The 17,197-nt window shown below is 38.2% G+C and overlaps 1 protein-coding gene across 3 annotated transcripts in view; it reads left to right on the forward strand.

Moving 5' to 3' along the window:
• Window positions 1–16,228, forward strand: part of Tpd52 (tumor protein D52) — an 84,594-nt gene extending 68,366 nt beyond the window's left edge. For 2 of the 3 annotated variants that reach the window (XM_013012502.1, XM_013012500.1), the window contains exons 4-6: window positions 2,625–2,726; window positions 11,138–11,186; window positions 13,546–16,228. In XM_013012502.1, the coding sequence (XP_012867956.1) occupies window positions 2,625–2,726; window positions 11,138–11,186; window positions 13,546–13,665 (271 nt within the window). In that variant the 3' untranslated portion in view covers window positions 13,666–16,228. The remainder of the gene's footprint in view (window positions 1–2,624; window positions 2,727–11,137; window positions 11,187–13,545) is intronic. The other variant, XM_013012501.1, reaches the window with a different exon arrangement.
• The last annotated feature ends 969 nt before the right edge of the window (window positions 16,229–17,197 follow it).

Consider the following 17,197-nt stretch of genomic DNA (forward strand, 5'->3'; position numbering starts at 1 on the left):
ATATCCATGCTGTATATGTTAATCATCCAGAGTCCCTTCTCAGCATGCTAAGAAAACATAAGATATATAGGGTTGAGTATGATCCAGCATTAGGTATATACTAGTGGTCTTAGAACATATGCCCATCGATAAGAGGATTTCCAATTGTGTACATGTGTCACTCAGTCCTCAGAATAACCCAGTAGATGGGTGATAAGATAACCCAAGAGTAGGCTCCTATGTAAGTAAAGTTTTCAGGTTATAAACCTCTCAAAATATGGAATCTAGATCTGACCTCAGATCTGGCAACTAAGGAGTAGGTCTTCTTTGTATGTAAGATTCTTAGATCACAGTCCGTTGCATGTGCTCTTGGCAGAGGCGTGCTGGAAGACATTTTTCTGATTACACCAGGTACAATGCAGTATTGTACAGTGCAGTTTTCTTTCCCAACACAAGGGGGTGCAAGCTTCTAGCAACAGATTTGAGCTGTTCCCTGTCTTTGGTGTTCCTGTCCAACTGGTGAGCTCAGTTGCTGACATTAGCAGAGAAGCCATCTACAGTCCACTTGTGACTGTGCCGTCTTTCAGGCATTTTTCCTCCCATAGTACCTGGTAGTGGGAAAACATGCAGGAAATTAGCCTTTGCCTATATTAACCATAAATTAGATTCTAGGTATTTGATCTTGACTGGGTACACATAAATGCCAGGGCTTTTTTCTTTTTGTCGGTCGTGGGGCTTCAACTCTGGGCCTGTGCTCTTCAGCTCAAGGCGAGTGCTCTACTGCTTGAACAACAGCGCCACTTCTGGTTTTTTAGTGGTTTATTGGAGATAAGAGTCTCACAGACTTTCCTGTCCAGGCTGGCTTTGAACCATGATCCTCAGATCTCAGCCTCCTAAGTAGCTAGGATTACAGGTATGAGCCACTGGTGCCTGGCCAGGGCATTTATTTACATAATGGCAATCTTAATCTTTTTAGTAGGTACCATGTTCTTTTTGTTGTTGTTTTGATTTTTATTTGTTTGCTTTTCTCTAACCTACAGGTAGCTAGGAAGAGGAAGAGGGTAATTTCCACTTTTGTGTTATAGAGATATCACATTAGAATAATCTTTTACACATTTGTCATTATTGGGCAGCATAACAGGCAAATTTTATTTTGGTATACTTTGTTTCTTGTCCATAAAATTTATTTGGATAAGAAAATAAACACAAGCCTTATCCATACTAATCTATTTTTTGCCTCTGGTGCCTTTATGTGTAGATAACATTGTAAAACGAGGAGTCGGACTTCCTTTTCTGGTTCTTTGCCCTTCTTTATAGGCCTCTGCCTTTGCATGATGTCTAAAGCACTACCAAAGACTGTGCATGAAAAATGGTTCAGTCTTTGATTATATGATTGCTGCTACAGAAGGGCTCTGAAGGACTTCAGACATTCTCTAGTCAGTTGTTATTTGGAGGAATTTTCCAGCAGGCAATGATCACTGCACTTGAAATGACCAATAGTAGAAAAACTCCTCGAAGTAAGGTTGTTTTGAGAACTTCTAGTTTCTTGAAGATCGCTCTGCTCTGTTCTTGTATCAGCCATTTCTCTCATCATTGCTTTAGTGAGTCCTTCGGCCTTTCATCGTTCGCACTCCCACTGAAGTCTTCTGCTCTGTTACTACTGTTTTTTGAGGGTGGCATGTCATTTATTCATGAATTTTGTGATCTTTCACTGGGATTTACGCATATGGGTTCAGGGTTTGTGGAGACTATTTGGTATAGGTGCAGAGATGGCTGTTATGGAGAGTGGTGATGTGAAGCTTAGCTATAAGTAGAAAAGATTAGGCTTCTGTGGTCAAAGTCGGTGCCTCCTCCTTCCTGGATTCCTCTTGAGGTGCTATTACTTTTCTACAGAGTGCCATTACTTTTTTGGAGGATGCCATTACTTTTCAGCGGCTCGTAGAGCCAGTGTGTAAATGTCCTTTATTTACTCCATTTTAAGAATTTCTAAAATTCTTCAAAACCTCTGGGGCAGTAGCATTCACATCTAAGACTAAAGGATTGTCGTTTTGGGCAGAGTCTTCTGCAGTGCTTTGGACCTAATGGAAAGGCAGAGGCCTCTGAAGGAAAGACCCACAAACTAGGCAAGGGTTTTCCTCTCTAGGCCTCAAGAAGAGTGAGGGAGATCAATGGAGAAAGAGAGTGGGCAAATAAAGTCATAATACTCAATATAACTATGCAGAAATAGGACCAGGTAACTTGAGGGCATGTATAGAGTAGGGAGAGATAAGGGACAATGATGAAGGAGTGACATCGATCAAGATGTCTTGATATGTTGAACTGAAACCCCTTAATAACACCTACTTAAAGATAATTTTAAAAAAATTTAGCTGGGTGCTGGAAGCTCATACCTGTAATCCTAGCTACTCAGGAGGCTGAGATCTGAGGATCATGGTTCAAAACCAGCCCAGGCAGGAACGTTCATGAGACTTTTTATCTCCAATTAACCACCAGAAAACCAGAAATAGCGCTGTGGCTCAAGTGGTAGAGCACTCACCTTGAGCTGAAGAGCTCAGGAACAGCACCCAGGCCCAGAGTTCAAGCCCTATGACCGACAAAAAAAAAAAAAAAAATAGAGAAAAGGCTGACTTTTCTTTTTCCTGTAGATATAAGAAGACATCTGAAACGCTATCACAGGCTGGACAGAGGGCATCAGCTGCCTTTTCATCTGTTGGTTCAGTCATCACCAAAAAGCTGGAAGACGTAAAGTATGTGTGCATTTCTCCTTGATCACTAAATAGCTGGGACAAGTTCAAATGTTAATGTGGTTGCCTGACTTCCTAGCTTCAGCTAGCTTCTAGTCATAATGTTCTAACATTGAAATAGTCGTCTTATGAATCCATTAAAGGTTATTGAAAAATTCCAGTTAAAAACTTTTTTGTCCTTTTAGTCCTTCTCAATAATTCAGGTAAGTGTGTTTCCGGTGGCTGAACATTTGTGATTGTGTTCAGAGCCTGGTGTCTTTCTAGAAAGATGAGTACAAGGGCAGGAAAGTGCATTTTGGGGCCGAGACCTGGTTTTCACTTATTTGTGTGACATTTTAATACCATGATGTGATTACCACATGCTCATTTGTGTGCTGGCTTGTACTCACTCATAAGCTCCACTCATGCGTTGGTCCGAATCTTGATGTGGGGAGGGGTGCTTAGTGTTGTTTTTCTATTTTTTAGATTAGTTTGCCACATATTCTTTGTTTATATATATATATATATATACGCACATACATACATATATGATTTTTTGACTTTTCCTTTAAATTTCTTTTTTTCTTTTCATAATATATAATCACTTCATAGTGCTTTTGTGTTTCCCTCAGCCCCCAAGGATTAGGACAGTGCTCAAAATGACAAATGTGGTTTCAATCAGCTGTACTTTCATTGGCATGCCCAATTTGTGTGTGTATTTTTTGTTTTCTTTTAAAGTTCACAGTGCATGAGTCTGTGGTTTTTATTTAAGGGAAACATGGGCTTTACAACCGGAATTTTGTTGGTTGAATAGATTTAACGAGTGTATGATACTTTGTACCCAAATCACTTCCTTATTTATTCTGTTTAGCATATCATCATCATAAGCTTACTGAGTGTGGCTTTCTTGAACCCTTTGCTGATGTTTTAAATAGATCTGTTAGAAAGCTCTCACTTTTTCTGCTAGCTGGATGGTATAGTGCTTTAGGTCTCAGGTAAAACATGCAACTCTTAAGTAGGTTATCCCGTTGTTTTCAACTGGTCAGAACTTTTCCTCTTTCTTCTTCTTTTTTTTTAATGCTTACTTTGGCTTCTTACAGATTGCAAGCCTTTTCACATCCCTTTAGGTAAGGACAGCTGGAACCAGCACCGGGGCCTGGCAGTTGTATGAGACATGTGTGCCAAGATTAGGTGTCTCCGCTCCTGCGGATGCTGTGTCTGTCCACTGCCATCCCCTTCTTGCATTCAAAGTACCTTTTTTTCTCTAGTGCATTGCTAATTTCAAGGGAGGGTTTCTTGTATACCATGGCTAATGGATAAATTAAAAGAAGAATTTGACCCTCTGGTTCAAGGGATATGGAAATGATTTTTTTAACTTTTAAAATTTCTTCTTTTTTTTTCTTTCTTTCTTTCTTTTTTTTTAATCTTTGTAAAAAGAAGCAGCTTGACCATGGCATGCAGAATTCCTCCCTTTTAATGTCTTGACTTTGTTTGTTTGTTTTTGATGCTTTTGTTACTTTGGTGCTTTTGTAAGGATGTTGGAATTCTCCTTCACCTGGGTCCCATTATGCAGCGATAATAGACTGCATATGTGCTGCCTTGCCTTGTTAACTCGCCTTTCTTGTTGTTGTTGTGTGGTAAACATAAGGAAATTTACCATTGTCATATACTTTTTAATACAGACTTTATTAGCTTATAGGTTTTTTATTTTAGTAGTTCTTCATACTAGTTATCTTTTCAAACTACACAGTCAAGGCAGTTTTATGGTTTGCAAAAGGAGAAGGTGCATTGAAAAGGTGTCCCTGTAAGCCATGCTTTAAAGGGCTGTGAAAGATGTTGAACAAACCCCTCCTTTCTCCCAGTCAGTCTCTGCTGCCTAATTGGGTGTCAGAGGAAGCTGCAGGAAGATCTTTGAAGTGTAAAGCAGGCAGGACAATACCAGTGTCTCCATCTCTGTTCCTAGTTGGACAAATCTTCTCAAGTCATTGCTCACTGAGCTAGTTAGTGTTTTTCCTTCTTAAGTAGGAAAACAGGTTACTTACATCTCTGATCTTGCAACTCTAGCCCTGAAAATTATAGAGTAACTCACAAGGATGTGTATATTCCAGATGTCACATTGCTTAAAGCCAAAGAAATTTTTTTTTTAAATCAAGCTGGACGCTGGTGGCTCACACTTTTGTAATCGTAGCTACTCAGAAGGCTGCAAGGTAAGGATCAAGGTTGGGAGTCAGCCCATGCAGAAAAGTTTGAGACTCTGATTGCCAGTTAGCCATCAAAAAGCCAAACATGGAAGTGTAGCTCAAGTGGTAGAAGTGCTAGCCTTGAGTAAAAAAAAGTTCATGGACTGTGCCCAGGCTCAAGCCCCAGGTTGTGCATGCACACATGTGTGCACATATATATACACATACACACTGTGCTAAACAACAATGGAATGCTCTTCCTCCTTTTGTCATGTGAAGTGTCAGTGTTTCTTTGAAGTTCAATTAACATAGCCTGAGTGCTATAGGCAATTGACTAAGCTTACTGTCACATGCATTCAGCTAGCAGGAGAGTGCCTGCTGCAGATGGGCCCTAAAGCAGATCTGTTCTGTGGATAGAGCAGAACCATGGGAGGCCACTTAGGATGTATTGAGAATGGGAAGGCCTGTAAGTACTGGATTATAAAACATTGTCAAAGGCCAATATAAGTATAAATATGAAATATAACAATATATAAGAGCTATTGAGAAATGATTTGTTTTTACTCCTTGTACATATCACTATTTTTTCCACCTTTAAAAAGTAAGCAGGTGCATGTAGGTAGGTGTTCCTTAATGTGTGCAGTCATTAATCTATCAGAAACAAATTGAGTTTTGATGCTCTTTTTAAAGTTTATTTGGTCCCGTTTAAAAATAGGATTGAAGGGCTGGGAAGGTGGCTCAGTGGTAGAGCGCTTGCCTTGCATGCTCAAGGCCCTGGGTTCGATTCCTCAGCACCACATAAGCAAAAAGAAAAAAGCCGGAAGTGGCGCTGTGACTCAAGTGGTAGAGCGCTAGCCTTGAGCTGAAGAGCTGAGGGACAGTGCCCAGGCCCAGAGTTCAGGCCCCACAACCGGACCCAAAAAAAATAAAATAAAAATAAAAATAGGATTGAAAACAACTATGCTGTTTTCAGTCTTTTTTGTAATGGCTTGATATCGTATACCAGTATGTAGAAGTTAAGTAAACCTTTTGATGAATGTTTGGAAATGGGAGAAATAAAATTTTCAAAGTCTTAATTCTTACAGATCAAAGGTTGGCTGAAATAATTTGACTTCATGTGTTTGAATGTATAAAGAATAATGTACCTTTCAAGTTAATGTGGGTCAGAGGTAAATACTGGCCACATAGTTCCCTGAAGAACTATCTAAATGTAGTTCCCTCTACTCCTAAAGGAGGCTCTTCTCCCCAGGGATAGAGGTGGGAGGCTGCTGCCAGGAAGTACTTGGGTTAATCCTGTTAATTAATCCAAGTCTGCAAATTTAGTCCAGTGATTTCACTCTCTCATATCATTCTGAGCATAGAAAAGCATAGAAGGAGAAGGTTTTAGACTCTTGGTTTTAGAAATAGTTTATGTTTTACCTAACCAGTAAATTAGCCCTTGAGATTGAGGTCCTAATTGTGACCTACCAGCTTTAGGGGTAGAGGAGTTGGAAAGATAGAAAGAACGAGATGGATGGAGACAGAGACTGGGAATGAGAATTTGGTTTTCCATAGGTATGTGGGAGCAATGATTAGAATTAGCTGTGTGTTGACTCATTTTGTTGATAACTATCAGATAGATGTGATGTGTTAGTCCCATAGACAAGCCATTTGTCATGTGTTTGGCCATTATTCACATTCTGTGCCCAGAATTTGATGATATCTGCCAAAATGAATGTTGTAGGAGAATATTTGGATCATAAAGAAAACCATGTTATGCTTGTCCAACTCAAAATGGGGAGTGTGTTTCACAGATACAAGGTTATTTTGTGATCTAGGGAGAAAGGAAACTCAAACCAGGCTGACAGGAAATATGTTACAATTTGACATAGCTTCTAGAAGCCACTCCAAACAGAAAGTAAAGTTCTTTTCCACTCTGCCTTGTTCCCTACACCATCCTTTCTCCCTATTTTTCCTACTTCTCTCTCTGCTTATTATTTTTATTCACAGGAAACTGATTTCCTCTTCATTCTTACATCTGTATTCTGCCAATGTTTGAGTGTATGTGACTTTTTAACTCAAGTATTTACCATTAGCTGGATCAGTAGTGTAATGTCCTAATTACAATATGTGCCGAGAAAGAATCTTGACTCCTTCCCTTCATTCAGTCCAAACACAGGAGATTAGATGTGATGGATGGTGTCCCATTGATGCAAGTATCATGTGAGTTTCCAAGTGTCATATAAATGCTTTGTCACAAAGAGGTTACTGCATTAAACAGGTAGTGCTTTAAAAGGATCTGAAGATTGGAGCTCTGGTAGTGTAGAAAAGATCTTACTCATTAATCTGTCCTTCAAATATAGGGCCAATATACTTCAAAAGATGAAGCAGGAAAAGAACTAGCAAATTCCCCCCAGGGTAGTTGGCAACTACTGTAGGAAAGTGAGAAGTCTTGTTCTGTGATACATCAGTCATCAACTATAGAGATGTCCAAACACTATACTGGTTATTTTGATTTTACAAACTGCTAGAGTGCTTGTTTTGTCTTTGGTCAGTTGTGGGGCTTGAACTCATGGGGCTGGGTGCTACCACTGAGCTTCCTTGTGCTGAAGGCTACTGCTCTACCACTTGAGCCAGCATTACTTCTGTTTTTTTTTAGTGGTTAATTGGAGAGAAAAAGAGTCTCAGGGGAACTTTTCGCCTGGCTGGCTTCAAACAGTGATCCTTAGATCTCAGCCTCCTGAGTAGCTAGGATTATAGGCATGAGCCACCGGTGCCCTGCTCATACTGGACTGTTTATACATATCAAGATCATACATATCTTCTTAGCTATTAAAACAAAACAATGTGAGGAGCTTCATTTAAAACACTGTCATTTGTAATAACTGAGTCTTTGAGAACAAAAAGTCATAGAACAATATTTAGTCAACAATTAGTACCTTGAACTACCCACTTTGTCCAAATGAAAGATTATTTACCAAAAACATATAATGCCAGTGAGTACAATATTTTGTGCATATTAGCAAAAATATATGGTGCACTTTAACAGAATGCAGGGATCTTACAGAACAAAAGATGAAGATCCTTTGAACTTCTGAGCTGGTTCCTCGGGGAGATGGCTAAGAGTGGATACTCTTGATCCTGAATGACAATAAGCTACATTGACCTGTAGTAGAAGGTGGACCTCCTAAGGGAGAAAATCAAGTGTTATTGGAATAATCTTTGAAGAGCATTTAGTATAATTGGAGACAGTGTAAATTGTCTTATTTCTACAGAGTGGTATTGTTATTTCTACAGAGTGGTATGCAATATATAATCACACAAAGGTGTCAAATCAGTGATTTGTTTTGAATCCTACCAGTTCTGACCTGGGAACAAATGCTGAGAGAAAGAAGACCCCTGTCTTTCACTGGCTTGGCTTGTCCATGTATTCATGTTTGCGTGTGTGCTTTGTTTTTGAGGGGAGGTGGTGAACACTCAATCAGGATTCTAAAGACCCAAGTTCCATTCTTGATTCTGCCTTGGTTTTGGGTAAACCTTTGAATTTCTAAGCCTTGATATAAGGCCTCACAGATCACTTTAGTTTCAGCATGCTTTGAAAAAATTCAAGCTTGCATTATTAGCGCTAATAAAAAGTGGGATTACATTTACCCACGAACCCAAATGAATTATGTTAGAATAACTTTGATCCCCTCCACCTCAAAAAGCAGAATTCTTTGTGGGGCTGGAAGAATAAAGCTCCTAGAGAGGAATCAAGTTTTGTTGGCTTTTTCTATGTCAAATTACCTCTATATACTAACTTCATTTCTGTCTCTTTTAATGCTGCCTCTTAGTATACGCTCCATTCAACATTCAATTAGCATGCCTGCTATGAGGTAAAGTATATTTTTTTTCCAGAATTGGATTGGTCTGATGCTTTCATGTGCTTTTATTTAAATGCTGAATCTCCCAGGAATTGTAATACCTATATACAATGGAATATTATGTAGCCATTAGAAAGGACAAAATAATAACATTTGAAGAGAAATTGATGGAACTAGAGCTAATCATTTTAAGCGATGTAAATCAAGAGCAGAGAGACAAATGGCACATGGTCTCCCTGATATGTGTATGCTAAAGCCAAAATGCAAGGAGATATGACAAAGCAAATAGGACTTGGGAAACAAAGGACTGCCACTCATTTTGTCATATAATTTCTAAATGACCTCATGTTCTTGACCACATATATTTGTATATATATGCGGAGGGAAGCTAGGAGGAGGACACAGAATCAACGGGAAACAGGAAAACATACAACAGAGGGGCCCATCAGCTGCAATGGACATAGATGAAAATGAACTAAGCAACCCAAAGACAGAGATGGGAAGGGAGGAATGAGAGGGAAAGAGGGAACAGCCTACACTAAGCAAAAGGAAAGAAATGTAAATGTCACCTGATGTGGAAGAAATAATTGTATTGTCAAACTCATAGAATTCACAAACTTTATAGTCCATGATAATGGCAATTTGCCTTGTGAAGGTTAAAATGTATTTGTGACTTTAAGTAATCACTATTCTACAATACTGTGAAATATGTAAAATTTATGTAATCACTTAATCACAATTTCAAAAAAATGCTGAGTCCCAATTGTTGTGAAGTAGAGAACTTGAATTCTATCCTGAATAAGCTTCAGGCTTGACACTGTCACCTGAATAAGCTTCAGGCTTGACACTGTCACCTCCTCTCTTTATAGTGTTGGCATACATAGTGTTTACATATGAGCAAGAGAATTGTTAGATATTTGTAAACTCTTTTAAAAAGATTTTTTAAATTTCCACTTATCTTCTAAAAACCATATTTTGTTTCATATCTGATAGTGGTTTAATTAGAAAGTGAATACTACTTTCTAATGAGCCATCGCTTTTCAGACATATATATATATATGTCCCACCTTCTTTTTCTTAATTGGCTTTAGATTATTCTTCCCTGGGCCAGTCTTAGATTGTCATCCTCTAAGCTATGGCCTCCCACATAACTGAGATTATAGGCAAGACCATCACAATTAAGTTATTTGTTGAGCTAGGGGTCTCATCAATTATTATTTATTCCCCTGCCTGACCTCAAACCTCAATCCTCCAATCTTTGCCTTCCCATTAAGTGAGATTATAAGCATGAGCTCCTACACTTAGCCCAATCTTCTCATTTTTGCTTCTCTCATCCAAGAGTGACATTTGGAACCAACTGTGGTTTAATTCTGCCCAATTTAATGCTACTGTCCAATTTCATCAGAGAGCACTTACAAGTGGTATATGTCATTACTTCACCTCATCTCTCCAGAGAAGCAGGGGTTCTTAACAGTATGTGCCTTGCTTAGACTTTGGTGTATGTTGGCATTAACCAGAGGCCTGTTTAACCCTGTGCTGGGCCCATTCCGCAAGCTGGGGTGCAAGTTGAGAATTCATCTTCTACTGCTGATGCAGTTGGTGTGGAAGCCACATTTGAGGAACATTGGCTTCCAGTATTCTGCCATTACCATGCTGGGGGGTGGGGGATGGGGCATGAGGTACCCCCTCGAGTGTGGAAGGAAGAAACTTGTACCCTTTTGTGTCCTTTTGATCTCATCAGCAGGATGGATATTCAAGGAGATGATATATCAAGGAGATCAGATTTGTATGAGAGGCAAAAACACTATTCCCTTCTGTCAATGATTTGGGCGAATTAATCTGAACCATCTTAGGATGTTTCCTGTGGGTTCTGAGGGCTACTCACTTCCTATTTGGTCCTTCATCCATCTCATGTGCTGCCTCTTGGGAATTAGGAGCCCTGTAATGGAACCTCATGTGGGCCTGTCCTGATAGGATGTGCTTTCATGTAGGAAGCCTGCAAGATGAGAATTTAAATAGGAGTTCTAGAAATAGTACCTTAATTAGAATTAAACCCATCTAACAGTAGCAACTTGTACCATAAAAGTTTGGGGGAATGACAGAATTGATGTTCAGCTGATCTTGGCTTTCCTTTCCTCAGACATGTACTTGACTCTGTCACTTATATGTAGATGTGGTAGTCTTCAGATTCAAAAGCAGACTTACAGAAATACTAACTTAGAAACGGATCACTTTACGTAATAAATATCTACATGTATGTTTGGGCACCGATCACACAGATAAATATATATGCTTTTCCTGACTAAGGATAATGGTTAAGAGGAATGTAGCTAACTACTGCTTTTTTTTCCCCCAGAATTGTTGATGTTGTTCAGTGTTTGTAACTTTATTATATATTTATTTCTCTCCATAGAAACTCTCCGACTTTCAAATCATTTGAAGAAAAGGTTGAAAACTTAAAGGCAAGTAGAGAGATGAACTATCTTTGTGACATACTGCTTGGCACTTTTTCTTTGGGTCTATTCACATAAGGATTTTTTTAAATTAAAGGAGAGTAAGAATATTACTCCATTCATTTCAAATATTTTCCTAATTTGACAACATTTACTGTAACTATTATACACTATTAACAATATAGAAAGCACTATTTTTAAAATTGGGTGCTAGCACCTCAGCCTATCCTGTATGTACTATGCTATTATGCTTTTGAAGTAAAGAAAATCCCTGGCATCAGTAAAAGAAGTAAAGAAGTAAAGAAAATCCCTGGCATCAGTATACATGATGGCTGGAGGAGGGGAGGGGAAGATGATGGTTGTACATGGGTAAATTCATCAGGTGATAAGACTTGTAACTCAGGCCAAAGATAGTGGTTCAGAGGGGGGGGAAAGCCAGAGATTTCTGGAAGTTGGGCCAGAATAAAAGGGATTGGTTGTGGAACTAGATGGCGAGCAGGCTTACAGACTATTCCATGTGTCCAGTTCTCATCAAGTAGGTAGGTGCTACAGCCATATAATGTCTTCAAAAAAGACTTGAAGAAGGGATGTGTTGAATTACATGGACTCCTAGCAATTTCTTATAATTAAGGGATGTGTCTTAATAAATGTGGGGAAACAATGGGGATGAGTTATGCAAATTTCTCAAAAGATTCTGATGGGTAATCAAAAAGATTGTTAGAGCAAGTCAGTTAAGACTGAGCTCAGAGGAAAGGCGGCCCATCCTTGGTCACTGCCTGGTATGGAGTGATATGATATGTAAGGTTTTGAAAAGCATGAAATATAATACAAATGAAAGGCTGATATATTTACTCAGATACTTATTTGTGCTGGCACTAGGGCTTGAACTCAGGACCTTACACTTTCATGTCGCTTTTTCAGTCACACTGGTGCTCTGCCTCTTGAGCCACACTTCCAGTTAGTTTTTTGCTGGTTAATTGTAGATATGCCTGTCCAGTTTGTCTTCCCAGGCTAGATGCAAACCTCGACCCTCAATTATCAGCTTCCTGAGTAGCTAGAACTATAGGTGTGAACCACCAGTACTTGGCAAACAAATACATTGATAAAATTTCAGGCTTAGTAGATTGGGGGTAAATCTTCAGAAATTTCATGTATGTATGAATGTGCGGTTCTGTTGAGGTGTAGGTTTAAGTTCTATAGTTAGAATGAGGAGGCAGTGAATATCTTGAGTCTGCCTATCTGCCAGGTATCTGTGGTTCATACCTAGTAATCCTACTCAGGAGGCTAAGATCTGAGGATCACAGTTTGAAGCCACCCTGGGCAGGAAGTTTGTGAGACTCTAATCTCCAGTTAACCACCTGAAAGCCAGAGTGAGAATGCAAAGGGACAGTGCCCAGGCTGAAAACAAAACAAAATAAAAAACATCAAAACTGGAGAAAGAAAACAAACCATCTATTTCTTTCATTCATTTTACTCAGTAGCACTTTTCTATTTTAAACTTTTACATAAGTCAGGTAAACTTTTATATAAGTCAGTCTTTTTGGACAAGATCATCCCTTCCCTCGCTCTGTTTTTCCCTCCTGTCTCCCCAAAAGTTTCATAGTTCCTTTTCAACTTAGTGTCTAATGAGCACTACTGCTGCATTTGTTCACTCTTTGTCCCCCATTTCTGCTCCTCCCGTTATCCACCCAAAGACAATGCAAAAAGGGAGATCAACAACAACAAAACAAAACATCAAAACTGGGAGAAAGAAAACAACCACATATTTCTTTGATTCATTTTGTGCAGTAGCATTTCTCTTTCTTCTTTTTCCTTTTTTGGTACCAGCAGGGCCTTGGCAGTGTCCCTGAGCTCTTTTTGCTCAGGGCTAATACTCAACTTCTGTCTTTTTGGTGAACTGGTTTCCTTCCCTAGCTGGCTTCGAAATTCAATTCTCAGATCTCAGCCTCCTAAGTAGATTGGATTTCAAGTGTGACTCACCAGTGCCTGGCTTCAGTAGCATTTCTTGAATGATGTTTGATGCAATACAAAGTGTTTGTCCAAGTGTCACAGGAGTTGAGTAGGTATTTTAGAGTAGTAGGCTTTACAAAGTTTTTGTTTGTTTTTAAACTACTCCATGAAGGACAATTGGCAAAAGGGTAGAATTTACCAATCTAAATATTTCAGCAAGGAAAGAGAATATACATTTTGTTATGAAACCATCAATCTTTGCTGTAGCAGTACTAAATTTCATACGTGTAGTGATACAATTAGGTTCCCAACTTATTCGCTCTTGAAAGTAAAATTAAGAGTTCCTTTTTGTGGGGGGCAGAGTCAGCTAACTTTATTTCTTTTTTTGTTTTGTTTTGTTCTTTGAACTTTTTTTAAGTCTAAAGTAGGGGGAACCAAGCCTGCTGGTGGTGACTTTGGAGAAGTCTTGAATTCAACTGCTAGTGCCAGTGCCACTGCTACGGACCCACCTTCAGAACCTACGCAGGAGAGCCCTTGAGATTCCTACCTTTGTTCTGCTCCCCACTGCCAGATGCTGCTGGCAAGATCCAAGCACATCCTGTCAACATGCATTGCCATGGATTTCTACCAGATGTGCTGTTATTTAGCTTTACATTATTTCTTTGACCAAATAATTTGTGGGTTAAACAAAATGAAAATACCTTCACCTCTGTTTCCAGATAATAACCCTGTCATATCCACTTAAGGCCCTTTATTTAGGAATCAGCATTACAAAGACTATATGTTGTACCTAGGGATGCTCCTGAATTGAGTAGCAGCTGCAGGTGAACTTAGTTGCTTTCCTGCCTGACAAAGTGGATTCCAGTTTGATCGTTGTCTTCTGTATGATTTTTTTTCCTATTTGAATCTGTATATTTGATTCCAATTGTTCTTTTAAATCTTCCCAGTCCTGAATAATAAAAGTTTCAGTGTTGTTTTCTTTAGCTTTAAAGGAAGAACTACAAAAATAAAAACACTTCTGAATAAACATTGTTTTCATATAAGGTACATATCTAGGTGTCTGACACCAAGCTAAAGCAAACAACTGTACATCCATTTTGTTAAAGTTCTGTAACAATATGTACGGTAGTAACTCAAACTACAAGGTGACTTCAGAGTGGGAATTCCTGCCATATCCTTGTTACTTATCATTTGTGACAACCTGTTCAGCATATTAGCTATTATGCCACTTATATAATCTTTTTCTTTTTCAAGCTTAAAATTTTAATTTCAGAATAAATTGACAAAATAACATCCTAAATCAAGATTATTTATTAGAAGGTTGAAATATGAGCTCGCACATAAAACTCAGGTTTCAAAGCTTTGAAGGCTTTGTAGATCTGAGTCGCAAAAACCCATCACACCAAGAGAAACATTGCAGTCTCCATTTCATCCATTTAGCAATCCTTTCAGAAACACACAAAGTGATATGAGTAATAGAACTTGAACATTTTTTATAGTGAGGTGTTGGTGGTAACTCCTAAGGTTGTAATGCATTAATAAAAATCAAGTCACATTCTCAAAATATCAGCATGTTTGCAATTGTGAATTAGTACTGTTGACATTGGCCCTATTTTGAAAATTGAGTGTTGGGGCTAATGAGTCAAAGCCTCTGGGTGAATCTACGGAGAGGCAAAGTATGCTATGCATTCTAATAAACTACTGACACCACCACCATTTCCTTACGTTGTAAATGTTTATGGCCTACAATGTTGTATCTGTTATTTATCAAGTTGTGATTATTTTATTATAGATTATGCCAAATGTTATTTGCCAAGCTTGGAGTGACCCGAAGCATTTTTTTTGAAAGCATGACTACATTTACTTGGGGATAAATCCTCCTGAAAACCAAATTTGAAAAGCACAGTGTTTTTCTAAAGTGACATGCTGCCTTTCTCAGTTGCTAGAGCTTTTGTTAGAAGTTTGGATGCAATTGAAACTATGCTCTATTACATGTGAAAAGCTTAATAAATTCTGTATATCAGCAGTATAGGTCTCAACATTTATTATGAGACCAATGGTCTGGGAACCATTGTTGTATTAAAGAATCAGCTGGTGTCTATGCTTTAGAAAAAAGGCTTTTTTTTTTTTGCCCGTCATCTACTTTAAATTTCTGCAGGGTCTCAGACTAACATATTTTAAAATAATTTATTCCTACAAGTTTTAAGGCCATGGTTGTGGTAGCATTGTTCCAGAGTAGATGTGTTGAATTTTGCAGTTATTCAATGTAACTTAAGATTTTTTTTCTATCAGCCAGTCTTCAATTTTCTTTGTTGTTGTTGTTCCAGTATCTTCATTACATTAATCTGCAGTGCCCTGTCCTGTGCTTGTTTTCAACAAGCAAAACAAAGTAAGATGGAAATTTCTTTAAATTATCTAGAAACCTCTTTACTGCCTACATAACAGTGATAGAAATGGTAGTGGGGAGTGGGATGGTATTGTAGGTGAATCTTGGTGATGGCTGGGAAAGAAGTTGAAAATCAATTTTCTAGATATCTTCCTATACTTAATATAAAAAATTTAATCTGTTGTAAAATATTTCCTAAGGGAAGTAATAAAAAGTGTGGATCAGTCTGGATCAATTTAGAAAAATAAACATGGATTTAGAAATATTACTTAAAATGATCTTTGTGACACATTCCATATTATGAATTCTCTGATAAGTAAGCAGTTGAAAATAGAATAATTAGAATACTCGGAATAGACCTTGGCTACATGATTGAGTTTTGTCTTTGACACTATAAGAAAACAACTGAAATCTCAGATACTTATAAAAATCTCAGAAATTTAAGGACATAAGAAGTGTAATAAAAAAAAATAACCTTTTTACAAAAAAAAGATTTTTTTTAAATCTTTATGGAGTATGTGGGTAATATAACAAGAGTTCTTAGGGTTAAGAGTCAAAGTAAACAATGGAAGAGAATTTATTAATTGGATTATCATCTTAGCAACTCAAAGTAATTACTGCACTACAGGAAATACACATTTCTTTTGAACTGTCTGGATATTAAGATACACGCTGTATTTTTTTTGTATAGTGTTTAAAAACAATAAAAAATTCTCTAATTTGGGCATGGATTCTTTTATATGTGTTGAGGAGAGGGGTAAGTCCACTGTGCAGCGTAAGGCCCAAACTCTTTAAGTCCTGGGTTTGTAGAGAAGAGTGAGCAGCTATGTCGAATCAGTTTATCAGGCACAAATGAAAAGGCTACATGCTGACTACCAGAAGGTATTTATTTCTTTTTATTTTTTATTTTTTTGGGTACAGTCGTGGGGCCTGAACTTTGGGCCTGGGCGCTGTCCCTCAGCTCTTCAGCTCAAGGCTAGCGCTCTACCACTTGAGCCACAGCACCACTTCCGGCTTTTTTTCTTTTTGCTTATGTGGTGCTGAGGAATCGAACCCAGGGCCTCATGCATGCAAGGCAAACGCTCTACCACTGAGCCACCTTCCCAGCCCCAGAAGGTATTTATTAAGAAACTGTTTGCTCATACACGCTAGAAAAGGTGTTATGTGAGGCAATTTGCCAGGGTCTGGTGTTTTCTTTGTAGTTCTTAAAACCAAATGAAATTTCAACTTTTAGTGACATTGATTAGGCCTTGTTGTTAATTTTCATTGTGTTAATTACAAGATACTATGTGTAGGCTACAGTTAATGGTAAACATAATCACTTTAAAGTAGTCCAGAAAACTGTGATTTAGTAATTTTCATATTGTTTTGACCCTGAAACAAAGCCCTCTCAATTTGTAGGTCCTCAGTACATCCCCCACCCCGCCATGTGCCTGTCACCAGATGGCTTTCACACTTCAATAACTGCTATTTGATGACTCAAATTCCTTTTTTTAATTGCAAATTTTATTACCTTTATGGTGAATCAAATCCTTGCCTTCCCCATACATAATTTTAATATTACATATTGAAGTTCATCAGTAGTAAGGTTGTTTTAATGTAGATTTCTATCACAGAAAAAGTCACAGTTTTACAGTTTAAATACATTTCTAAGTGGTTTTAATCTTTGACTTGAACACAATAT

This window comes from Dipodomys ordii, unplaced genomic scaffold (genome assembly GCF_000151885.1).
Source record: "Dipodomys ordii isolate 6190 unplaced genomic scaffold, Dord_2.0 Scaffold17, whole genome shotgun sequence".
NCBI classification, from domain to species: Eukaryota; Metazoa; Chordata; class Mammalia; order Rodentia; family Heteromyidae; genus Dipodomys; species Dipodomys ordii.